Here is a 26,118-nt window from a genome sequence, read left to right as displayed (position 1 = left end):
CCAGGATCAGGCAACACTGCCCTAGGGTAGGACTACTACAGGACCAGGAAACAGTGCTCTAGATCTAGGACTACTTCAGGACTAGGAAACACTGCTCTGGAGCTAGGACTACAACAGGAACAGGAAACACTGCTCTACAGCTAGGACTACTACAGGACCAGGAAACACTGCTCTAGATCTAGGACTACTACAGGATCAGGAAACAGTGCTATGGAGCTAGGACTACTACAGTACCAGGATCAGGCAACACTGCTCTAGAGCTAGGACTACTACATGACCAGGATCAGGAAACACTGCTCTAGGGCTAGGACTACTACAGGACCAGGAAACACTGCTCTAGGGCTAGGAAGACTACAGGACCAGCAAACACTAATCTAGGGCTAGGACTACTACAGGACCAGGACACACTGCTCTAGAGCTAGGACTACTACAGGACAAGGATCAGGAAACACTGCTCTGGAGCTAGGACTACTACAGGACCAGGATAAGGCAACAATGCTCTAGAGCTAGGACTACTACAGGACCAGAAAACACTGCTCTAGAGCTAGGACAACTACAGGACCAGGAAACACTGCTGTAGATCTAGGACTACTACAGGAACAGGAAACACTGCTCTGGAGCTAGTACTACTACAGGACCAGGATCAGGCAACAATGCTCTAGGGCTAGGACTACTACAGGACCAGGAAACACTGCTCTAGAGCTAGGACTACTACAGGACCAGGAAACACTGCTCTAGAGCTAGGACTACTACAGGACCAGGAAACACTGCTGTAGATCCAGGACTACTACAGGAACAGGAACCACTGCTCTGGAGCTAGGACTACTACAGGACCAGGATCAGGCAACACTGCTCTAGAGCTAGGACTACTACAGGACCAGCAAACACTGCCCTAGATCTAGGACTACTACAGAACCAGGAAACACTGCTCTGGGGCTAGGACTACAACAGGACCAGGAAACACTGCACTAGTGCTAGGACAACTACATGACCAGGAAACACTGCTCTGGAGCTAGGACTACTACAGGACCAGGATCAGGCAACACTGCCCTAGGGTAGGACTACTACAGGACCAGGAAACAGTGCTCTAGAGCTAGGACTACTACAGGACTAGGAAACACTGCTCTGGAGCTAGGACTACAACAGGAACAGGAAACACTGCTCTACAGCTAGGACTACTACAGGACCAGGAAACACTGCTCTAGATCTAGGACTACTACAGGACCAGGAAACACTGCTCTATGGCTAGGACTACTGCAGGATCAGGAAACAGTGCTATGGAGCTAGGACTACTACAGTACCAGGATCAGGCAACACTGCTCTAGAGCTAGGACTACTACATGACCAGGATCAGGAAACACTACTCTAGAGCTAGGACTACTACAGGACCAGGAAACACTGCTCTAGGGCTAGGACTACTACAGAACCAGGACACACTGCTCTAGAGCTAGGACTACTACAGGACCAGGAAACACTGCTCTATGGCTAGGACTACTGCAGGACCAGGATCAGGACACACTGATCTAGAGCTAGGACTACTACAGGACCAGAAAACACTGCTCTATGGCTAGGACTACTGCAGGACTAGGAAACACTGCTCTAGAGCAAGGACTACTACATGACCAGGAAACACTGCTCTAGGGCTAGGACTACTACAGGACCAGGATCAGGCAACACTGCCCTAGGGTAGGACTACTACAGGACCAGGAAACAGTGCTCTAGAGCTAGGACTACTACAGGACTAGGAAACACTGCTCTAGAGCAAGGACTACTACATGACCAGGAAACACTGCTCTAGGGCTAGGACTACTACAGGACCAGGAAACACTGTTCTAGAGCTAGGACTACTACAGGACCAGGAAATTCTGCTCTAGGGCTAGGACTACTACAGGACCAGGAAACACTGCTCTAGATCTAAGACTACTACAGGAACAGGAAACACTGCTCTGGAGCTAGGACTACTACAGGGCCAGGAAACACTGCCGTAGATCTAGGACTACTACAGGACCAGGAAACACTGCTCTAGAGCTAGGACTACTACAGGACCAGGAAACACTGCTCTAGGGCTAGGACTACAACAGGACCAGGAAACACTGTTCTAGAGCTAGGACTACTACAGGACCAGGAAACACTGCTCTAGATCTAGGACTACTACAGGAACAGGAAACACTGCTCTGGAGCTAGGACTACTACAGGACCAGGATCAGACAACACTGCTCTAGAGCTAGGACTACTACAGGACCAGGAAACACTGCTCTAGGGCTAGGACTACTACAAGACCAGGAACAGGAAACACTGCTCTGGAGCTAGGACTACTACAGGAGCAGGATCAGGCAACACTGCTCTAGAGCTAGGACTACTACATGACCAGGATTAGGAAACACTGCTCTAGGGCTAGGACTACTACAGGATCAGGATCTGGAAACACTGCCCTAAAGCTAGGACTACTACAGGACCAGGAAACACTGCTCTAGAGCAAGGACTACTACAGGACCAGGAAACACTGCTCTAGAGCTAGGACTACTACAGGACCAGGAAACACTGCCATATATCTAAGACTACTACAGGACCAGGAAACACTGCTCTAGAGCTTGGACTACTACAGCACCAGGAAACACTGCTCTAAGGCTAGGACTACTACAAGACCAGGAAACACTGCTCTGGGGCTAGGACTACAACAGGACCAGGAAACACTGCCCTAGAGCTAGGACTACTACAGGACTAGGAAACACTGCTCTAGAGCTTGGACTACTACAGCACCAGGAAACAATGCTCTAAGGCTAGGACTACTACAAGACCAGGATCAGGAAACACTGCTCTGGAGCTAGGACTACTAAAGGATCAGGATAAGGCAACACTGCTCTAGAGCTAGGACTACTACAGGACCAGGAAACACTGCACTAGGGCTAGGAGTACTACAGGATCAGGAAACACTGCTCTAGAGCTAGGACTACTACAGGACCAGGAAACACTGCTCTAGGGCTAGGACTACTACAGGACCAGGAAACACAGCTCGAGGGCTAGGACTACTACAGGACCAGGGAGCACTGCTCTAGATCTAGGACTACTACAGGAACAGGAAACACTGCTCTGGAGCTAGGACTACTACAGGACCAGGATCAGACAACACTGCTCTAGAGCTAGGACTACTACAGGACCAGGAAACACTGCTCTAGGGCTAGGACTACTACAAGACCAGGAACAGGAAACACTGCTCTGGAGCTAGGACTACTACAGGAGCAGGATCAGGCAACACTGCTCTAGAGCTAGGACTACTACATGACCAGGATTAGGAAACACTGCTCTAGGGCTAGGACTACTACAGGATCAGGATCTGGAAACACTGCCCTAAAGCTAGGACTACTACAGGACCAGGAAACACTGCTCTAGAGCAAGGACTACTACAGGACCAGGAAACACTGCTCTAGAGCTAGGACTACTACAGGACCAGGAAACACTGCCATATATCTAAGACTACTACAGGACCAGGAAACACTGCTCTAGAGCTTGGACTACTACAGCACCAGGAAACACTGCTCTAAGGCTAGGACTACTACAAGACCAGGAAACACTGCTCTGGGGCTAGGACTACAACAGGACCAGGAAACACTGCCCTAGAGCTAGGACTACTACAGGACTAGGAAACACTGCTCTAGAGCTTGGACTACTACAGCACCAGGAAACAATGCTCTAAGGCTAGGACTACTACAAGACCAGGATCAGGAAACACTGCTCTGGAGCTAGGACTACTAAAGGATCAGGATAAGGCAACACTGCTCTAGAGCTAGGACTACTACAGGACCAGGAAACACTGCACTAGGGCTAGGAGTACTACAGGATCAGGAAACACTGCTCTAGAGCTAGGACTACTACAGGACCAGGAAACACTGCTCTAGGGCTAGGACTACTACAGGACCAGGAAACACAGCTCGAGGGCTAGGACTACTACAGGACCAGGGAGCACTACTCTAGAGCTAGGACTACTACAGCACCAGGAAACACTGCTCTAGGGCTAGGACTACTATAAGACCAGGACCAGGAAACACTGCTCTAGAGCTAGGTCTACAGGACCAGGAAACACTGCTCTGGAGCTAGGACTACTCCAGGACCAGGATCAGGCAACACTGCTCTAGAGCTAGGACTACAACAGCACCAGGAAACACTGCTCTAGGGCTAGGACTACTATAAGACCAGGACCAGGAAACACTGCTCTAGAGCTAGGACTACTACAGGACCAGGATCAGGAAACACTGCTCTAGAGCTAGAACTACTACATGACCAGGATTAGGAAACACTGCTCTACAGCTAGGACTACTACAGCACCAGGAAACACTGAACTAGACCTAGGACTACTACAGGACCAGGAAACACTGCTCGAGGGCTAGGCTAACTACAGGACCAGGAAATACTGCCCTAGAGCTAGGACTACTACAGGACCAGGAAACACTGCTCTACAGCTAGGACTACTACAGCACCAGGAAACACTGAACTAGACCTAGGACTACTACAGCAACAGGAAACACTGAACTAGACCTAGGACTACTACAGGACCAGGAAACACTGCTCTAGGGCTAGGACTACTACAGGACCAGGAAACACTGCCCTAGGGCTGGGACTACTACAGGAGCAGGACATACTGCCCTAGGGCTAGGACTACAACAGGACCAGGAAACACTGCCCTAGAGCTAGGACAACTACAGGACTGGGAAACACTGCCATATATCTAAGACTACTACAGGACCAGGACATACTGCCCTAGGGCTAGGTCTACAACAGGACCAGGAAACACTGCCCTAGAGCTAGGACAACTACAGGACCAGGAAACACTGCTCTAGGGCTAGGACTACTACAGGACCAGGAAACACAGCTCGAGGGCTAGGACTACTACAGGACCAGGGAGCACTACTCTAGAGCTAGGACTACTACAGCACCAGGAAACACTGCTCTAGGGCTAGGACTACTACAGGACCAGGAAACACTGCTCTGGAGCTAGGACTACTCCAGGACCAGGAAACACTACTCTAGGGCTAGGACTACAACAGGACCAGGAACAGGAAACACTACTCTGGAGCTAGGACTACTACAGGAGCAGGATCAGGCAACACTGCTCTAGAGCTAGGACTACTACATGACCAGGATTAGGAAACACTGCTCTAGGGCTAGGACTACTACAGGACCAGGATCAGGAAACACTGCCCTAAATCTAGGACTACTACAGGACCAGGAAACACTGCTCTAGGGCTAGGACTACTACAGGACCAGGAAACACTGCTCTAGAGCAAGGACTACTACATCACCAGGAAACACTGCTGTAGATCTAGGACTACTACATGACCACGAAACACTGCTCTAGATCTTGGACTACTACAGGAATGTCAGGATTTGGCCATGGTTGTCCCAGTTTTTGGTCACTAGATGCCCCCATTGTGCTTTTTGACCTTTTGTTTTCCCTTGATCCCCATTATTATTTGCACCTGTGCCTCGTTTCCCCTGATTGTATTTAAACCCTTAGTTTTCCTCAGTTATTTGCTCTGTGTTTGTATGTTAGCACCCAGCCCTAGTATTCTGTGAGCTCTTGTTGATCCCGGTGGACTCTCTTGTGGAATTCTGTTTTTTGTTCTTGTTTATTTATTTTTGAGTATCTTTTGAGGATTTTTATGCTATACCTACCACCTTGTGGATTTACCTTTTTGTCTTGGAGGATTACCTTTGTTCTTGTGGAATTCCTTTTGAGGTTGTGGAGTTACATGTTTTCCTGAAAGACTTCACTTTTTTACTTCATTAAATACACCGTCTCAAGTACTGCTGTGTCTGCCTCATCTTCTGGGTTCTGCCGACTATTCGTGGCTCAGTTGGTGGAGTGACTGTTTCTCACTCCGGAGACCCGGGTTCGTAACCGGGTCCTGACAAGGAACAGGAAACACTGCTCTAGAGCAAGGACTACTACATGACTAGGAAACACTGCTCTAGGGCTAGGACTACTACAGGACCAGGAAACACTGCTCTAGGGCTAGGACTACTACAGGGCCAGGAAACACTGCTCTAGATCTAGGACTACTACAGGAACAGGAAACACTGCTCTGGAGCTAAGACTACTACAGGAGCAGGATCAGGCAACACTGCTCTAGGGCTAGGACTACGACAGGACCATGAAACACTGCCCTAGATCTAGGACTACTACAGGACCAGGAAACACTGCTCTAGGGCTAGGACTACTACAGGACCAGGATCAGGACACACTGCTCTAGAGCTAGGACTACGACAGGACCATGAAACACTGCCATAGATCTAGGACTACTACAGGACCAGGAAACACTGCTCTAGAGCTAGGACTACTACAGGACCAGGATCAGGAAACACTGCTGTAGGGCTAGGACTACCATACTGTTACAATAATACTACACAATAATAACAGCCACAACAGTAATAAGAAAAGTAATAATTATAACAATAACAATAGTTTTAAAAGGAGTAAAAAAAGTATAGTAATAATCAATAACATGATCATTTATTATTTCTATTTCTTTGCACATTCTTCCACTGCAAATTTACCATTCCAGTGTTTTACTTGCTATATTGTATTTACTTCGCCACCATGGCCTTTTTTGCCTTTACCTCCCTTATCTCACCTCATTTGCTCACATTGTATATAGACTTATTTTTCTATTGTATTATTGACTGTATGTTTGTTTTACTCCATGTGTAACTCTGTGTCGAACTGCTTTGCTTTATCTTACCGTGCTTTTACACCTGCATTGTTTGCTGATTGGGGTTTTAGGCTGGGTTTCTGTACAGCACTTTGAGATATCAGCTGATGTACGAAGGGCTATATAAATAAAATTGGATTTGATTTGATTTGATCTTGGCCAGGTCGCAATTGTAAATGAGAACTTGTTCTCAACTTGCCTACCTGGTTAAATAAATAAATATTTAATGAGGCAAGTCAGTTAAGAACAAATTCTTATTTACAATGATGGCCTACTGGGGAACAGATTTTTACTATGTCAGCTCGGGGATTCAATCCAGCAACCGTTCGGTTACTGGCCCAACGCTCTAACCACTAGGCTACCTGCCGCCCCAAACAATAATAACAATAATACTATTAACAATACAAATACAAAATTATTATTATACATAGTATTTATATAGTGATTTTCAAGGACCCAACATAGTCTCCCCCCAGCTTCCTCTTTCTGAAGCTCCACCTCAGTAAAGAATGTTTTAAACATCTGACCCTGGTTGGCTGACCCGAGCAGCTCTTGGCTTCTATCCTGATCCTCATACTAACGTACCACAAGATAATAGAACAATGAATACTGACTCACTGCTAACACTCTGCCTTGAAGTAGATACACACACTGCTAACACTGTGCCTTCCAGTAGATACACACACTGCTAACCACACTGACTGGCAAAGTATACTGACACATTAATGACTATACACACTTTTATGTTTTCTTGAAAGTAAGCACATATTTATCAGAAGATAGGATCTGTTTCAGAGAATGAACGGTGGAAATGTGCCTCACACCTCTGGTCGCCCTTCGTATGATTATTTTTATTCAGAGGCGTTGTGTCAGTCTGTCTAAGATGTTCTGCCACTGCAGGCTGTGCTGCTCGGGGAAGGAAACTATGTATGGGCTTGTGGTTAAAGTGACAGACAGACCCACATGAATTGCAAGCAATGTTTAGCGTGGTTGAAGGCAGGCAACTTTTGACCCGGTCTGTCAGCGTGAGTTTAAGCCTCTTTAGGGTGTGAGGTTATAGCACACAGGTAAACAACAGAGAAATAAGGAGACACAAACACACAGAGTACCTTGCAGCCTTCACAGGCATGGACTCCGTAGTGGAAGCCAGAAGCTTTGTCTCCACAGACTCGACACTCTATGTTGAGCAAGGAAGCGGTGGTGTCGTCCTGTAGCTTGGAGTAGAGAGGACTGCTGTCTGAGTGCTGGGGAGGAGACTCTGGCTCCAGTTTTATACAACCTGAGGGACAGAACAGACAGAAACACTGATACAATGACAAAGACAGAGCAGGGTCACACAATATGCACATTCATATAGAAGAGATGTTGTTGTGTTAGTTATATTTTCAAATGCTTGCAAATATTTGATCACACATAGGTCTCACCGTGTCCCTCCTGAACCTGGCTGTGGTTGTACATGTGGTCCATGTATGCAAGGTGGTGTCCCAGGGCAGGGCTGGAGCCAGGGCTGGGGCAGGGCTGGTAACCCTGGCCAGGTCTAGGGCTGAGGTGACTGGGGCTGTAGCTGGCTTGGTAGTGGTGGGCCTGGGTGGGTCTGGGACTGTTGCTGGCTTGGTAGTGGTTGGCCTGGGTGGGTCTGGGGCTGGGGCTGTCTTGGTAGTGGTGGGCCTGTGTGGGTCTGGGACTGTGGCTTGCTTGGTAATGGTTGGCCTGGGTGGGTCTGGGGCTGTGGCTGTCTTGGTAGTGGTGGGCCTGTGTGGGTCTGGGACTGTGGCTTGCTTGGTAGTGGTGGACCTGGGTGGGTCTGTAGCTGGAGATGGTGGGTCCGTGTTCGTAGTCCAGGCTAGTGTAGTCCAGGGTGGTGAATGGTTTCATATCCAGAGAGTGAGAACTGTCATCAAGCTCCTCCAGGTGTACAGGGGTCAGACTGATGCCCATTGGCCATGCGAGGAGCTGGGTATCCACCATGTCTGTTAGAGAGAGGGGAAGAGAGGGAGAGAGGGGAAGAGAGGGGGAGGGAGAGAGTCAGGATCTGTGTGTGTGAGAGAGAGTGTGACAATGTGGTAAAAGACTAACTGATACAAAACATATTGAGTCCTCCCGTCTGATTCCCTCAGGCTTGTCAATGTGAGGCCATTTCAGACTGAGATTAAAAAGATATATGTGAGCTCTGTTGTTCTGTAATAAACATTCTGCATGCTTACCATCAAGACCATTTGAGACCCTCCTAGTGAAGTCTACAGAACTGTGTTCATAGTAGGGACCCTCCTTGTGAAGTCTACAGAACTGTGTTCATAGTAGGGACCCTCCTAGTGAAGTCTACAGAACTGTGTTAATAGTAGGGACCCTCCTTGTGAAGTCTACAGAACTGTGTTCATAGTAGGGACCCTCCTAGTGAAGTCTACAGAACTGTGTTAATAGTAGGGACCCTCCTTGTGAAGTCTACAGAACTGTGTTCATAGTAGGGACCCTCCTAGTGAAGTCTACAGAACTGTGTTCAATCTCCAAACTGAACATATCCTGTGAGATAGTGAACTGAACTCTAACTTGGTTGACCTCCAATCAGTGACTGATGAAACCCACTGCTCTGAACCCACGTGATGTTACACTCAACTTTATGTAACCAAGGCTATCCTTCACTATTAACAGATACCAGGGGAAATACTACTCCTCAAAACAAACAGAAATTATAACATGAGGTCTAACAGTACCAAGCCCTAGTAGTAGTCTAAGCAGATAAATACATTATAATTTATAACATGGGAAAGTGTTAAGATGAAATCTAACAGTACCAGGCCATAGTAGTAGTCTAAGCAAAGAGCTCTTGGAAATACTGTGTGTACATACTTATTTAAAAATTGAATTGTGTTTTATTGCATATGTGGTGGTTTTGACCCACAGACTAGCAGATAAACTGGCACGTCAACTCTTTTTGGCTAGGCGAGCTAGCTGGCTAATCATTTTTGTTCAAATGATGCATGACCTGTCCCCAACGTCAATGGTTGTGAATATGGGGAAAGGTCTGTCCGTGAAAGAGAGAGGTCTGTCCGTGAAAGAGAGAGGTCTGTCCGTGAAAGAGAGAGGTCTGTCCGTGAAAGAGAGAGGTCTGTCCGTGAAAGAGAGAGGTCTGTCCGTGAAAGAGAGAGGTCTGTCCGTGAAAGAGAGAGGTCTGTCCGTGAAAGAGAGAGGTCTGTCCGTGAAAGAGAGAGGTCTGTCCGTGAAAGAGAGAGGTCTGTCCGTGAAAGAGAGAGGTCTGTCCGTGAAAGAGAGAGGTCTGTCCGTGAAAGGGAGGTTCTGCTTTTTTGACACTCAACAAAGCAAGTTCTGCAGCTCTAGTTTTATCTCATCTGGATTATTGCCAAGTCGTATGGTCAGGTGCTGCAAAGAAGGACCTAGAAAAACTGCAGCTGGCCCAGAACATAGCGGCACGTCTTGCTCTTTACTCTTATCAGAGGTCTTATCTAAATGCTATGCTGCCAGTCTCTCTTGGCTAAAAGTAGAAGAATGTGTCACTTCTTGTTTTTAGAAGAAACATAAATGTGTTAAATTCCAAGTGTTTGCATAATCAACTGACACAGACACATACCCCACCAGATGTGCCACCAGGGGTCCTTTCCCAGTCCCCAAATCCAGAAGAAATTCAAAAAAAAAGTGTATAGTATTAAATAGAGCCATTTTCCTCAAATGAACAGCAAGTCTGGTTTCAAAAAACAGATAAAACAGCACCTCACGGAACACCTCTCCTCTATTTGACCTAGATAGTTTGTGTGTATGTATTGATATGTAGGCTATGTGTGCCTTTTTTACATGTGTAGTTCTGTCCTTGAGCTGTTCTTGTCTATTAATGTTCTGTATTATGTTTTGTGTGGACACCAAAAAGAGTAGTTTTAGTTTTATTTATTTGCACCAAAGACGACAAGTGATAAACAATACAGGTAAAACAATTATTTAAAAAACGATGTGCAGGTGTGGTTGGAAACCCAAGGGCTGATAAATTCCACACCACAAAAACACAATACACAAGTACAAAAATGAAGAATGGTTTTATTTATTCGCACCACAGAAGTGAAAGACAAAACAGTACAGATAAAAACAGATAAAAACAGTGTGCAGGTGAGGTTGGAAGACCAAAATGGCTGATATGAAAACCACAAACATAAGTACAAAAAAATAAAAACCTTTGATCAATCAGTTAAACAAAGCATATTAACTATAATTGTACATAACATACTCAGTAAATAGGAAAAAACATGTTTGATTATGTGCGTGTGAGTGTTATGCTACATGGAGGGGATTATTTGGTAGTTTGGTTCATCAGGCTGACCCCAAGTCTTCGCCTGAAGTTATTGAGGGATGGGGTTTTGACAGCATGAAGATAAGAATTCCAGAGTATGGTACCTTTTGTATCTGATAGTAAGTTCTATGTGAGGTGGGGAGGGTGAAGGTTATCACAGTGGCTTGTGTTATATGGCGCCGGAGGGGATGGCTGCCGTTTTGCATTCTCCAAACCAACTGTGCTATTTAGAAGAAACCAATTGCGTTGTTGTAACTTATATTTTAACTTATTTTTTACATAATGTTGTAGCAACCGTCACTTATGACCGAAAATAAGTTATTGACATCAGAACAGCAATTTTAAAAAATAAAGAAAAGGGGACGAAGGTCAGGCTGCCTTCTGAGAATTTGAAGGCGAGTGAGTAAATCCCTCTGCCATCAGTCCTATTAGCCAACTTGAAATCATTGGATAACAAAATGGATGAGCTCCGATCAAGGATATCCTACCAACGGGACATTAAAAACTGTAATATCTTATGTTTCACCGAGTTGTGGCCAAACAACGACATGGATAACATGGATAACATCCATCGGCAAGATAGAACAGCTGCCTCCAGTAAGACAAGGGGTTCTGTGTCTATTTGTAAATAACAGCTGAGGCACTATATACCAAGAGTTTTTATCGTAGCTTTTTGTTTCCCACCACAAACAGATGCACTAAGACGGCACTCAACGAGCTGTATAGGGCCATAAGCAAACAGGAAAATGCTCATCCTGAGTGGCTGGGGACTTTAATGCAGGGAAACTTAAATCCATTTTACCTCATTTCTACCAGCACATTTGGGGCAGCAGGTAGCCTAATGCTTAGAGCGTTGGGCTGGTACCAAAAAGGTTGCTAGATCAAATCCCCAAGCTGACAAAGTAAAAATCTGTCATTCTGCCCCTGAACAAGACAGTTAACCCACTGTTCCTAGGCTGTCATTGTAAATAAGAATTTGTTCTTAACTGACATGCCTAGTTAAATTAAACAAATGTTAAATGTGCAACTAGAGAGAAAAAAAACTCTTAACCACCTTTACTCCACACACAGAGATGTGTACAAAGCTCCCCCCCCACCCTTCATTTGGCAAATCTGACCAAAAAACTATCCTCCTGATTCCTGCTTACAAGCTAGAGCAGGAAGTTCCAGTGACTCGCTCAATAAGGAAGTGGTCAGAGGACGCAGATGCTAAGCTACAGGACTGTTTTGCTAGCACAGACTGGAATATGTTCCGGGATTCTTCCAATGGCATTGAAACAAGTAAAGAATTACTTAAAAATCATACAATGTGATTTTATGGATTTTTGTTTTAGATTCCATCTCTCACAGTTGAAGTGTACCTATGCTAAAAATTACAGACCTCTACATGCTTTGTATGTAGGAAAACCTGCAAAATCGGCAGCGTATCAAATACTTGTTCCCCCCACTGTATGTATGTATGTATGTATGTATGTATGTATGTATGTATGTATGTATGTATGTATGTATGTATGTATGTATGTATGTATGTAGGGTTATATATATATAGAGAGAGAGAGGGGATATAACCCTATATATATATATTTGTTTAAATGTGTGTGCATGTGAGTGTGGGGGAGTTTGGATATAAGGAGGCGATTAGCAACAGCTACTGAGGATCCTAAAAATACAAACACACCAAATCTGGACACTGTATCAATTTGTTTCTCCTGGCAGCTGGTTCCTTGATCTTTTGTTAACATCAATTGAACAGTCATTTGAGAGGAATAGGAGATGCAATTGAGGAATTCAGTGCTGAGAACGACTGACTCTGAACTGTGTGTGGTGAGCTTTCTGCCACCCAGAGCTGCTGAGGCATCACCCAAGTGGGTGCTACTAACCCTTAGCCAAATACATTTAAACTCAGTTTTTCACAATTCCTGACATTTAATCCTATGTAAACAATTCCCTGTTTTATGTCAGTTTGGATCACCGATTTATTTAAGAATGTGAAATGTCAATAATAGTAGAGATTTTGTAACGGCGTTCTTCATTTGTTGAAAGAGAGTCGGACCGAAATGCAGCGTGGTGGTTACTCATGTCTTTAATGAAGAGAAATGACGATACATGAAATAACTAAATAATACAAAAACAACAAACGGAACGTGAAACTTAATACAGCCTATCTGGTGAAACTACACAGAGACAGGAACAATCACCCACGAAATACACAGTGAAACCCCGGCTACCTAAATACGGTTCCCAATCAGAGACAACGAATATCACCTGACTCTGATTGAGAACCGCCTCAGGCAGCCAAGCCTAACAACACCCCTACTCAGCCGCAATCCCAAGTACTACAAACCCCAATACGAAAATACAATATATAAACCCATGTCACACCCTGGCCTGACCAAATATATAACGAAAACACAAGAAACAATGACCAAGGCGTGACAGATTTATTTAAGCTTGTATTTCTTTCATCACATTCCCAGTAGGTCAGAAGATTGCATACACTCAATTAGTATTTGGTAGCATTGCCTTTAAATTGTTTAACATGGGTCAAACGTTTTGGGTAGCCTTCCACAAGCTTCCCACAATAAGTTGGGTGAATTTTGGCCCATTCCTCCTGACAGAGCTGGTGTAACTGAGTCAGGTTTATAGGCCTCCTCGCTCGCACATGCTTTTTAAGTTCTGCCCACAAATGTTCTATGGGATTGAGGTCAGGGCTTTGTGATGGCCACTCCAAAGCCTGGACTTTGTTGTCCGTAAGTCATTTTGCCACAACTTTGGAAGTATGCTTCTGTCCATTTGCAATCAAGCTTTAACTTCCTGATTGATGTCTTGAGATGTTGCTTCAATATATCCACATTTTTCCTTCCTCATGATGCCATCTATTTTGTGAAGTGCACCAGTCCCTCCTGCTGCCACACCCATGCTTCACGGTTGGGATAGTGAACATATCAAGACCATTTCAATGACAGCTTTTTCCCATCTACGTAACATTGCAAAAATCAGAAACTTTGTCCAAAAATGATGCAGAAAAATGAATCCATGCTTTTGTCATTTCTAGGTTAGACTACTGCAATGCTCTACTTTCCGGTTACCCGGATAAAGCACTACATAAACTTCAGTTAGTGCTAAATAGGGCTGCTAGAATCCTGACTAGAACCAACCAAAAAAAAATGATCATATTACTCCAGTGCTAGCCTCCCTACACTGGCTTCCTGTCAAAGCAAGGGCTGATTTCAAGGTTTTACTGCTAACCTACAAAGCATTACATGGGCTTGCTCCTACCCATCTCTCTGATTTGGTCCTGCCGTACATACCTACACGTACGCTACGGTCACAAGACACAGGCTCCTAATCGTCCCTAGAATTTCTAAGCAAACAGCTGGAGGCAGTGCTTTCTCCGACAGAGCTCGATTTTTATGGAACGGCCTGCCTACCCATGTCAGAGACACAAACTCTGTCTCAACCTTTAAGTCTTTACTGAAGACTCATCTCTTCAGTGGGTCATATGATTGAGTGTAGTCTGGCCCAGGAGTGGGAAGGTGAACGGAAAGGCTCTGGCGCAACGAACAACCCTTGCTGTCTCTGCCTGGCCGGTTCCCCTCTTTCCACTGGGATTCTCTGCCTCTAACCCTATTACAGGGGCTGAGTCACTGGCTTACTGGGGCTCTCTCATACTGTCCCTGGGAGGGGTGCGTCACCTGAGTGGGTTGAGTCACTGATGTGATCATCCCGTCTGGGTTGGCGCCCCCCTTGGGTTGTGCCGTGGCAGAGATCTTTGTGGGCTCTACTCAGCCTTGTCTCAGGATGGTAAGTTGGTGGTTGAAGATATCCCTCTAGTGGTGTGCTTTGGCAAAGTGGGTGGGGTTATATCCTTCCTGTTTGGCCCTGTCCGGGGGTGTCCTCGGATGGGGCCACAGTGTCTCCTGACCCGTCCTGTCTCAGCCTCCAGTATTTATGCTGCAGTAGTTTATGTGTCGGGGGGCTAGGGTCAGTTTGTTATATCTGGAGTACTTCTCCTGTCCTATTCGGTGTCCTGTGTGAATTTAAGTCTCTCTAATTCTCTCTTTCTCTCTCTCTCGGAGAGAGTCAGGACTACCTGACATGATGACTCCTTGCTGTCCCCAGTCCACCTGACCGTGCTGCTGCTCCAGTTTCAACTGTTCTGCCTTATTATTATACGACCATGCTGGTCATTTATGAACATTTGAACATAATAATATATGCCATTTAGCAGACGCTTTTATCCAAAGCGACTTACAGTCATGTGTGCATACATTCTACGTATGGGTGGTCCCGGGGATCGAACCCACTACCCTGGCGTTACAAGCGCCATGCTCTACCAACTGAGCTACAGAAGGACATCTTGGCCATGTTCTGTTATAATCTCCACCTGGCACAGCCAGAAGAGGACTGGCCATCCCACATAGCCTGGTTCCTCTAGGTTTCTTCCTAGGTTTTGGCCTTTCTAGGGAGTTTTTCCTAGCCACCGTGCTTCTACACCTGCATTGCTTGCTGTTTGGGGTTTTAGGCTGGGTTTATGTACAGCACTTTGAGATATCAGCTGATGTACGAAGGGCTATATAAATAAATTTGATTTGATTTGATCATGAGTAGCCTAGCTATAGTTGGCTAGCTCAACCAATACATCATCATGAGTAGCCTAGCTATAGTTGGCTAGCTCAACCAATACATCATCATGAGTAGCCTAGCTATAGTTGGCTAGCTCAACCACTACATCATCATGAGTAGCCTAGCTATAGTTGGCTAGCTCAACCAATACATCATCATGAGTAGCCTAGCTATAGTTGGCTAGCTCAACCAATACATCATCATGAGTAGCCTAGCTATAGTTGGCTAGCTCAACCAATACATCATCATGAGTAGCCTAGCTATAGTTGGCTAGCTCAACCAATACATCATCATGAGTAGCCTAGCTATAGTTGGCTAGCTCAACCAATACATCATCATGAGTAGCCTAGCTATAGTTGGCTAGCTCAACCAATACATCATCATGATTAGCCTAGCTATAGTTTGCTTACTCATGATGATGTATTGGTTGGTTTGTTTTTTTCTTTGGGAGCGCTTTGAAATTATGAAAAGCACTGTGGACATCTATATACTTTTAAAAAATGCAACATGAAACAATTTCAATTATTTTACTGGGCATAGGCCCACCCACTTGGGAGCCAGGCCCGTCAACTGGGGAGCCAGGCCCAGCCAATCAGAATTAGTTTCTCCCCACAAAAGGGCTTTATTAGAAACAGAAATACACCTCCGTTTCATCAGCTGTCCGGGTGGCTGTTCTCAGGTGAAAAAAGCCGGATGTGGAGGTCCTTGGCTGTTACACAGTCCGCGATAGTGAGGCCAGTTGGGCCAAATTCTCTAAAATGACGTTGGAGGCTGTTTATGGTAGAGAAATTAACATTCAATTCTCTGCCAACAGCTCTGCTGGACTTTTCTGCAGTCATCATGCCAATTGCAAAGCTCCTTCAAAACTTGAGACATCTGCGGCATTGTGTTGTGTGATGGATTATCTTGGCAAAGAAGAAATGCTCACCAACAGGGATGTAAACAATTTTGTGCACAAAATGAGAGAAAAGTTTTTTTTGCATATGGAACTTTTCAGTGATCTTTTATTTCAGCTCATGAAATATGGGACCAAAACTTTACATGTTTATATTTTTGTTCAGTTTAAATTATTATTATTATTGGCCAGTGTTGAGATGAAATCTAACAGTCAATATGACAGTGTTGAGTTTAAATGTAACAGTACATAGATTTCACCTCAACACTGTCCTAACAGTAAAACACTTTAAAAGGTGTTCAGGGTATTTTTAAATAGACCAATAAGAGTGTCTATGCCAAGTATGCCATGTATATTAATAGGACAGCATTATAAAATCAGTAGTTAGAGGATAAACTAAAATGGGTCGAAATAACTATCAATGACTTCCAGAATAAAACCATGGTAAAAACATCCTCCTTCAAATTACTTATTGTTTCCTTCATACTGAATGGGTGGAATGTGGACAACAGAAGTTAACGGGAGTCCACTTCAGCTTACGGTAACTGGCACATTGTTCCAAACAGGGAAAGGAGGAGAGAAGCCAACTGCACTATAGAAAGGTTCTGTCCTGGATTCACTAGGCAAGTAACTATTATTAATAGATTAACACAGGTTTCCGTCCAGCAGTCCAATGGACATCTATTCTATTCACTATCTGGTAAACAGGGTTTTAATGCGGATGGACTTTTGCTCTGATTGGCAAAGCCTTGATACACACACACAGGGAGGGGGAGCTGCTGAGAGAGAGAGAGAGAAACTCCCCAGACCATCTAAAGGCCCCAAATGACTCCCTGGAGGCCAAGTTTTGCAACAGTCATCATCAGATGGAGACACTGTTTTTCTGTCCCAGCCTGGTCTCAACCAGAGGCCTCATGCCCATGGACACCCAGGAGACATGTGTCCCGTAAAGTCTAGATCCATTAGTAGGGAGAAAATAGTGCCTTCGGAAAGTTCAGACCCCTTGACTTTTTCCGCGCTACTTTACAGCCTTATTTTAATATTTAAAAACAATTCCTCAGCAATGTACAAACACTACCCCATAATGACAAAGTGAAAACAGGTTTTTATAAATGTTGGTAATTTATTAAATATAAAACAGATACCTTATTTACAGACCCTTTGCTATGGGAAATTTGCGATGAAGTATTCACTCCCTTTGCTACGAAATTGAGCTCCGGTGCATCCTGTTTCCATTGATCATCCTTGATGCTTCTACAAATTGAGCTCCGGTGCATCCTGTTTCCATTGATCATCCTTGATGCTTCTACAAATTGAGCTCCGGTGCATCCTGTTTCCATTGATCATCCTTGATGCTTCTACAAATTGAGCTCCGGTGCATCCTGTTTCCATTGATCATCCTTGATGCTTCTACAAATTGATTGGAGTCCACGTGGTAAATTCAATTGATTGGACATGATTTGGCAAGGCACACACCGGTCTATATAAAGGTCCCACAGTTGACATGAGGTTGAAGGAAATGTCCGTAGAGCGCCGAGACAGGATTGTGTCGAGGCACAGATCTGGGGAAGGGTACCAAAACAATTTCTGCAGCATTGAAAGTCCCCACAGTGGCCTCCATCATTCTACAAAAGGAAGAAGTTTTGCACAACCAAGACTCTTCCTAGAGCTGGCCGCCTATCCAAACCGAGCAATCTGGGGAGAAGGGCCATGGACAGGGAGGTGACCAAGAACCCGATGGTCACTCTGACAGAGCTCTAGAGTTCCTCTGTGGAGATGGGAGGACCTTCCAGAAGGACAACCATCTCTGCAGCACTCCACCAAACAGGCCTTTATGGTAGAGTGGCCAGACAGAAGCCACTCTTCAGTAAAAGGCACATGACAGCACGCTTGGAGTTTGCCAAAAGGCACCTAAAAGATTCTCAGACCATGAGGAACAAGATTCTCTGGTCTGATGAAACCAAGATTGAACTCTTTGGCCTGAATGCCAAGCGTCACGTCTAGAGAAAAGCTGGCACCATCCCTACGGTGAACCATGGAGGTGGCAGCACCATGCTGTGGGGATGTTTTTCAGAGGCAGGGACAGGGAGACTAGTCAGGATCGAGGCAAAGATGAACAGAGCAAAGTACAGAGTGATCCTTGATGAAAACCAGCTCCAGAGCGCTCAGTACATCAGACTGGGGCAAAGGTTCACCTTCCAACAAGACAAGGACCCTAAGCACACAGGCAATAACAATGCAGGAGTGGCTTCGGGACAAGTCTCAATGTTCTTGAGTGGCCCAGTCAGAGCCCAGACTTGAACCCAATCAAACATCTCTGGAGAGACCTGAAAATAGCTATACAGCAACGCTCCCTATCCAACCTTACAGAGCTTGAGAGGATCTGCAGAGGAGAAACTCCCCAAATGCAGGTGTGCCAAGCTTGTAGCGTCATACCCAAGACGACTCAAGGCTGTAATCGCTGCCAAAGGTGCTTCAACAAAGTACTGAGTAGAGTGTCTGAATACTTATGTAAATATGATATTTCAGTTTATTTTAAATAAATTAGCAGACACTTCTAAAAAAAACTGTTTTTGCCTTGTCATTATGGGGCATTGTGTGTGTGCGTGTGTGTGTGTGTGTGTGTGTGTGTGTGTGTGTGTGTGTGTGTGTGTGTGTGTGTGTGTGTGTGTGTGTGTGTGTGTGTGTGTGTGTGTGTGTGTGTGTGTGTGTGTGTGTGTGTGTGTGTGTGTGTGTGTGTGTGTATTGATGAGGGGGGGAACAATTTAATAAACTTTAGGACAAGGCTGTAACATTAAATGTGGAAAAAGTCAAGGGGTCTAAATATTTTCCGAAGGCACTGGATACAAGCGTATACTGTACAATATACTTTACATGGATTCCTTTATACAGAATTAGGAAGAGGATTTTACATTTGGCCATTAGAACTAAAACAGTTAGTTAAATACAGCCTGAAAACCATTCGTTTCAGCAAAAGTTCTCAGAACTCAAACACTGTCCAGTTGTGCTGATGATTGTACAATGTTTATTTAAAACATTCGCCTGATGTTGCAAGAACATTCCCAGAACACAGTCTGTTCTTTACATGGAAACCTAAAGAAAACTTTTAGGGAATATTCTGTGGTGGCTGTTACAGATGTTGTGCACAACAATTTGGTGCATTTTAGGATATTTAATTTAAAACATTTGCTAAAAAAGATCCATTATCCTAATGTTAGATCAATTCCTAACTAAAACGTAATGGGAATCTTAGCAAATTTTCAGCAAATGTGTAGTGTGTAGTCCGTAGTCCAGTGTGAAGTGTGTAGTAATGTGTTGTGTATAGTCTATAGTGTGTGATGTCGTTTGTAGTCCGTTTTGTGAAGTGTGTAGTATGTAAAATGTACTGTGCCGTCCGTACTGTGCAGTCTGTAGTTAGCAGTCTGTAGTTAGCAGTCTGTTGTGTGTAGTCTGTAGTTAGCAGTCTGTAGTTAGCAGTCTGTAGTTAGCAGTCTGTAGTGTGTAGTCTGTAGTGTGTAGTCTATAGCATGCAGTCTGTAGTTAGCAGTCTGTAGTTAGCAGTCTGTAGTTAGCAGTCTGTAGTTAGCAGTCTGTAGTGTGTAGTCTATAGCATGCAGTCTGTGGTCTGTACTGCTTAGTTTGTAGTCTGTCGTGTGTAGTGTGAACTATGTGATATGCAGAATGTAGACTGTGGTCAGTAGTCTGCACTGTGTAGTTTGTACTGTGCAGTACACATTATATAGTGTGTAGTCTGTAGTCTATAGTGTGTAGTCTGTAGTGTGTTATCTGCAGTGTGTAGTCTCGTGTGTAGACAAGTCAAATTGTAGTCTAGTCTTTAGTGTGTAGTCTGTACTGTTTAGTCTGTAGTGTGAACTGTCATGTATTTGTGTAGTCTACAGTGTGAAGTATGTAGTCTATAGTGTATTGTGTGTAGTGTGAAGTCTAATGTGTAGTCTAGTGTGTAGTGGAGTGAGTAGTGTGTAGTTTGCCACTACAGACTGCCCACTATAGACTACAATGTGTCGTCTGTAGTTAGAAGTGTGATATGTGTAGTGTAAAGACCATAATGAGTAGTCGGTACTGTGTAGTCTAATCTATAGTCTTTAGTCTAGTCTATATTATGTAGTGTGTAGTCTGTAATGTATAGTGTGTATTCTGTAGTGGGTTTTCTGTAATGTATAGTCTACAGTGTGTAGTCTGTAGTCTATGGTGTGCAGTATGTAGTGGTAATGTGTAGTCTACAGTGTGTAGTCTGTAGTCTATGGTGTGCAGTATGTAGTGGTAATGTGTAGTCTGTAGTCTATGGTGTGCAGTATGTAGTGGTAATGTGTAGTCTACAGTGTGTAGTCTGTAGTCTATGGTGTGCAGTATGTAGTGGTAATGTGTAGTCTACAGTGTGTAGTCTGTAGTCTATGGTGTGCAGTATGTAGTGGTAATGTGTAGTCTACAGTGTGTAGTCTGTAGTCTATGGTGTGCAGTATGTAGTGTGTAGTTAGAATTCTGATGTGTAGTGTGAAGACCGTAATGTGTAGTATCATGCATAGTCGGTGCTGTGTAGTCTAATCTGTAATGTGTAGTATGTAGTCTATATTATGTAGTGTCATGTCTGTAGTGTGTAGTATATTGTGTAGTCTATAGTGTTTAGTCTGTAGTCGTAATGTGTAGTATATTGTGTAGTGTGTTAGAAGTATGAAGTCCGTAATGTGTAGTATGTAATGTGTAGACGGTACTGTGTTGTCTGTAGTCCGTAGTCTATATTGTGCATTGTGTGGTCAAGTGTGTAATCTGTACTATGAAGTGTGTAGTCTATAGTTTGTAGTCAATATTGTTTAGTCTGTAGTCTAGTGTGTAGTCTAATTTGTAGTCTATAGTGGTAATGTGTAGTCTATTGTGTAGTGTGAAATCTGTAGTCTTGTGTAGTATGTCGTCTTTTGTGTCGTTTATAGTGTGTAATCGTTAGTCTCCTGTGTGTAATATGTAGTGTGTAGTCTATAGTGTGGAGTGTGGAGCATTTAGTGTGTAGTCTATAGTGTGGAGTGTGGAGCATTTAGTGTGTAGGTTTAGTGTGTAGTCTACAGTGTGGAGTGTGGAGCATTTAGTGTGTAGTTTAGTGTGTAGTCTATAGTGTGTAGTCTACAGTGTGGAGTGTGGAGCATTTAATGTGTAGTCTATAGTGTGGAGTGTGGAGCATTTAGTGTGTAGGTTTAGTGTGTAGTCTACAGTGTGGAGTGTGGAGCATTTAGTGTGTAGTTTAGTGTGTAGTCTACAGTGTGGAGTGTGGAGCATTTAGTGTGTAGTTTAGTGTGTAGTCTATAGTGTGGAGTGTGGAGCATTTAGTGTGTAGTCTACAGTGTGGAGTCTACCATATGTGGTATATATATAATGAGTGATTTGTAATATGTAGTCTATTGTGTAGTCTAGTATGTAGTCTATTGTGTAGTCTGTAGGTAGTAGTCCGTAGTGTGAAGTGTGTCGTCTGTAGGCAATCTGTAGTGTGTTGTGTACAGTCTGCAGTGTAAAGTGTCATCTGTAGTTTGTAGTGTGTCGTCTGCCGTATGTAGTCTGTAGTCTATTTTGTAGTGTGTGGTCTATACTGTGGTGTGTGGAGTCTGTGGTGTACACCTCATTCCTACATGAAGGAGTCCTTCAGTGGAACCACAACATCTCATTGATGCTGACAGCACTGTGTCTTAATCTAGCCATTTCCCAGACCACAGTTACATTGTAATAGCAGGGTGTGTTTTTTTTACCAGACTACAGTTATGTTGCTATAGCAGGGTGTGTTTTACCAGACTACAGTTACGTTGCTATAGCAGGGTGTGTTTTACCAGACTATTTATGTTGCTATAGCAGGGTGTGTTTTACCAGACTATTTACATTGGTATAGCAGTGTTCTCAGTTCATCGCGGAGACAGGAAAAAGAGCTCTCTGGGAAGAAGAAGAAAGGAGGTGGTGTATGTTCCATGATTAACTACTTATGGTGTGATTGTGATAACACAGAAACTCAAGTTCTTTGGTTCACCCGACCTAGAATACCTCAATCAAACGCAGACAATATTATCTCCCAAGATAATTTTCTTCGGTTATAGGAGCTCCCGAGTGGTGCAGCGGTCTAAGGCTCTGCATCTCAGTGCTAGAGGCGTCACTACAGACCCTGGTTTGATTCCAGGCTGTATCACAACTGGCCGTGATTGGGAGTCCCATATGGCGGCGCACAATTGGCCCCCTGTCGTCTGGGTTAGGGTTTGACCATGGTAGGCCGTCATTGTAAATAAGATTTTGTTCTTAACGGACTTGCCTAGTGAAATAAATAGTCACAGCCGTGTATATCCCGCCTCAAGCTGATACCATGACGGCCCTCAAGGAACTACACTGGACTTCATGCAAACTGGAAACCAAATATCCTGAAGCCGCATTTATTGAAGCTGGGGATTTTAACAAAGCAAATTTGAGGAAAATGCTACCGAAGTTCTATCAACACATTGACTGTAGTACGTGCTTAGGAAAAACACTCGCCCTTTCGAGATGCCTACAAGGCCCTCCCCCACCCTCCCTTTGGGAAAATCAGATCACAACTCAATTTTTAATCTCCTATAGGCAGAAACTCAAACAGAAAGTACCCATGCTGAGGTCTATTCAACACTGGTCTGACCAATCGAAATCCATGCTTCAAGATAGTTTTTATCACGTGGACTGGGATATGTACCGGGTAGCCTCTGAGAGTAACATTGACTGAGTTCATCAGGAAGTGTTTAGTGTTTAGGGGATGTTGTTCCCACTGTGATGTAATGATGTGACTATTAAAATCTACCCAAACCAGAAACCATGGATAGATGGAAAAATTTGCACAAAACTGAAAGTGCGAACCTACGCATTGAACGATGGCAAGGTGTCAGGAAATATGGTTGAATACAAACTGTGTAGTAATTTCCTCCGTAACGCAATCAAACAGGCAAAATGTCAGTACAGAGACAAAGTGGAGTCGCAATTCAACGGCTCAAATCAAAGTTTATTAGTCACGTGCGCCGAATACAACAGGTAGACCTTACAGTGAAATGCTTACTTACAGGCTCTAACCAATGGTGCGGGAAAAAAAGGTGTGTGTAGGTAAGTAAAGAAATAAAACAACAGTAAAAAGCCATTTGAAAGAAGAGTAGCAAGGCTATATACAGACACCTGTTAGTCAGGCTGATTGAGGCAGTATGTACATGTAGGTATCGTTAAAGTGACTATGCATATACTGTATGATGAACAGAGAGTAGCAGAAGCGTAAAAATAGGGGTTGGCGGGTGGTGGGACACAATGCAGATAGCCCGGTTAGGCAATGTGTGGAGGCACTGGTTGGTCGGGACAATTTAGGTAGTATGTAGAGTTAAAGTGACTATACATATACTGTATGATGAACAGAGAGTAGCAGCAGCGTAAAATAGGGGTTGGGGGGGGGGGGCGGCACACAATGCAAATAGTCCGGGTAACCATTTGGTTACCTGTTCAGGAGTCTTATGGCTGGGGGAAAAAAACTGTTGAGAAGCCTTCTTGTCCTAGACTTGGCACTCCGGTACCGCTTGCCATGCGGTAGTAGAGAGAACCGTCTATGACTGGGGTGGCTTGGGTATTTGACAATTTTTCGGACCTTCCTCTGACACCGCCTGGTGTAGAGGTCCTGGATGACAGGAAGCTTGGCCCCGGTATATACTGGGCCGTACACACTACCCTCTGAAGTGCCTTGCGGTCGGAGGCCGAACAATAGCCCTACCAGGCAGTGATGCCTTCGGTCTCGATGTTGCAGCTGTAGAACCTTTTTAGTATCTCAGAACCCATGCCAAATCTTTTTAGTTTCCTGAGGGGGCATAGGCTTTTTCGTGTCCTCTTCACGAATGTCTTGGTGTGTTTGGACCAATCTAGTTTGTTGTTGATGTGGACACCAAAGAATTTGAAGCTCTAAACATGCTCCACTACAGCCCCGTCGAATGGGGACATGCTCGGTGCTCCTTTTCCTTTAGTCCACAATCACCACCTTACTCTTGGTTACGTTAAGGGATAGGTTGTTATTCTGGCACCACCCGACCAGTTCTCTGACTCCCTCCCTATGTGCTGTCTCGCCGTTGATCAGGCCTACCACTGTTGTGTCATCAGCAAACTTAATGATGGTGTTGGAGTCGTGCCTGGCCATGGAGTCGTGGGTGAACAGGGAGTACAGGGGGGGACTGAGCACACACCCCTGGGGAGCTCCAGTGTTGAGGATCAGCGTGGCAGATGTGTTGCTACCTACCCTCACCACCTGGGGGTGGCCTGTCAGGAAGTCCAGGATCCAGTTGCAGAGGGAGGTGTGTAGTCCCAGGATCCTTAGCTTGGTGATGAGCTTTAAGGGTACTATGGTGTTGAACGCTGAGCTGTAGTCAATGAACAGCATTCTCACATAGGTGTTCCTTCTGTCCAGGTGGGAAAGGGCAATGTGGAGTGCAATAGAGATTGCATTATCAGTGGATCTGTTTGGGCAGTATGCAAATTGAAGTGGGGTCTATGGTTTCTGAGATAATGGTGTTGATGTGAGCCATCACCAGCCTTTCAAAGCACTTCATGGCTATGGACGCGAGTGCCACGGGTCTGTAGTCATTTAAGCAGGTTGCCTTTGTATTCTTGGGCACAGGGACCATGGTGGTCTGCTTGAAGCATGTTGGTATTACAGACAATCAGGGACGTGTTGAAAATGTCAGTGAAGACACCTGCCAGTTGGTCAGCACATTCTCGGAGCACACGTCCTGGTAATCCATCGGGCCCCGCAGCCTTGTGTATGTTGACCTGTTTAAAGGTCTTACTCACGTCAGCTACGGAGAGCGTGATCACACAGTCGTCCGGAACAGCTGATGCTCTCATGCATGCCTCAGTATTGCTTGCCTCGAAGCGAGCATAGAAGTGATTTAGCTGGTCTGGTAGGCTCGTGTCACTGGGCAGCTTGTGGCTGTGCTTCCCTTTGTAGTCTGTAATAGTTTGCAAGCCCTTCCACATCCGACAAGCATCAAAGCCAGTGTAGTATGATTCAAGCTTAGCCCTGTATTGATGCTTTGCCTGTTTGATGGGTCGTCGCAGGCCATAGCGGGATTTCTTGTAAGCTTCCGGGTTAGAGTCCTGCACCTTGAAAGTGGCAGCTCTATCCTTTAGCTCAGTGCGAATGTTGCCTGTAATCCATGGCTTCTGGTTGGGGTATGTATATACAGTCAGTGTGGGGACGACGTCCTCAATGCACTTATTGATAAAGCCAGTGACAAATGTGATGTATTCCTCAATGTCATCGGAAGAATCCCGGAACATGTTCTAGTCTGTGATAGCAAAGCAGTCCTGTAGTTTAGCATCTGCTTCATCTGACCACTTTTTTACAGACCGAGTCACTGGTGCCTCCTGCTTTAATTTGAGCTTGTAAGCAGGAATCAGGAGGATAGAGTTCTGGTCGGATTTACCAAATGGAGGGCAAGGGAGAGCTTTGTATGCGTCTCTGTGTGTGGAGTACAGGTGATCTTTAATTTTTTTCCCTCTGGTTGCACATTTAACATGTTGATAGAAATTTGGTAGAACTGATTTAAGTTTCCCTGCATTAA

At 44.7% G+C, this 26,118-nt stretch overlaps 1 protein-coding gene across 2 annotated transcripts in view; it reads right to left on the bottom strand.

Moving 5' to 3' along the window:
* The window catches only part of pparg (peroxisome proliferator-activated receptor gamma), a 130,839-nt gene that overhangs the window by 86,931 nt on the left and 17,790 nt on the right, over positions 1-26,118 (bottom strand). For both annotated transcript variants that reach the window (XM_046338123.1, XM_046338119.1), the window contains exons 2-3: positions 8,132-8,677; positions 7,817-7,986 (exon numbers count right to left, since the gene is read on the bottom strand). In XM_046338123.1, coding sequence (XP_046194079.1) covers positions 7,817-7,986; positions 8,132-8,675 — 714 coding nt within the window. In that variant the 5' untranslated portion in view covers positions 8,676-8,677. The remainder of the gene's footprint in view (positions 1-7,816; positions 7,987-8,131; positions 8,678-26,118) is intronic.

Source organism: Oncorhynchus gorbuscha, linkage group LG03 (assembly GCF_021184085.1).
Source record: "Oncorhynchus gorbuscha isolate QuinsamMale2020 ecotype Even-year linkage group LG03, OgorEven_v1.0, whole genome shotgun sequence".
In the NCBI taxonomy this organism is placed as follows: domain Eukaryota; kingdom Metazoa; phylum Chordata; class Actinopteri; order Salmoniformes; family Salmonidae; genus Oncorhynchus; species Oncorhynchus gorbuscha.
This window is presented reverse-complemented; position numbering and strand designations above follow the sequence as displayed.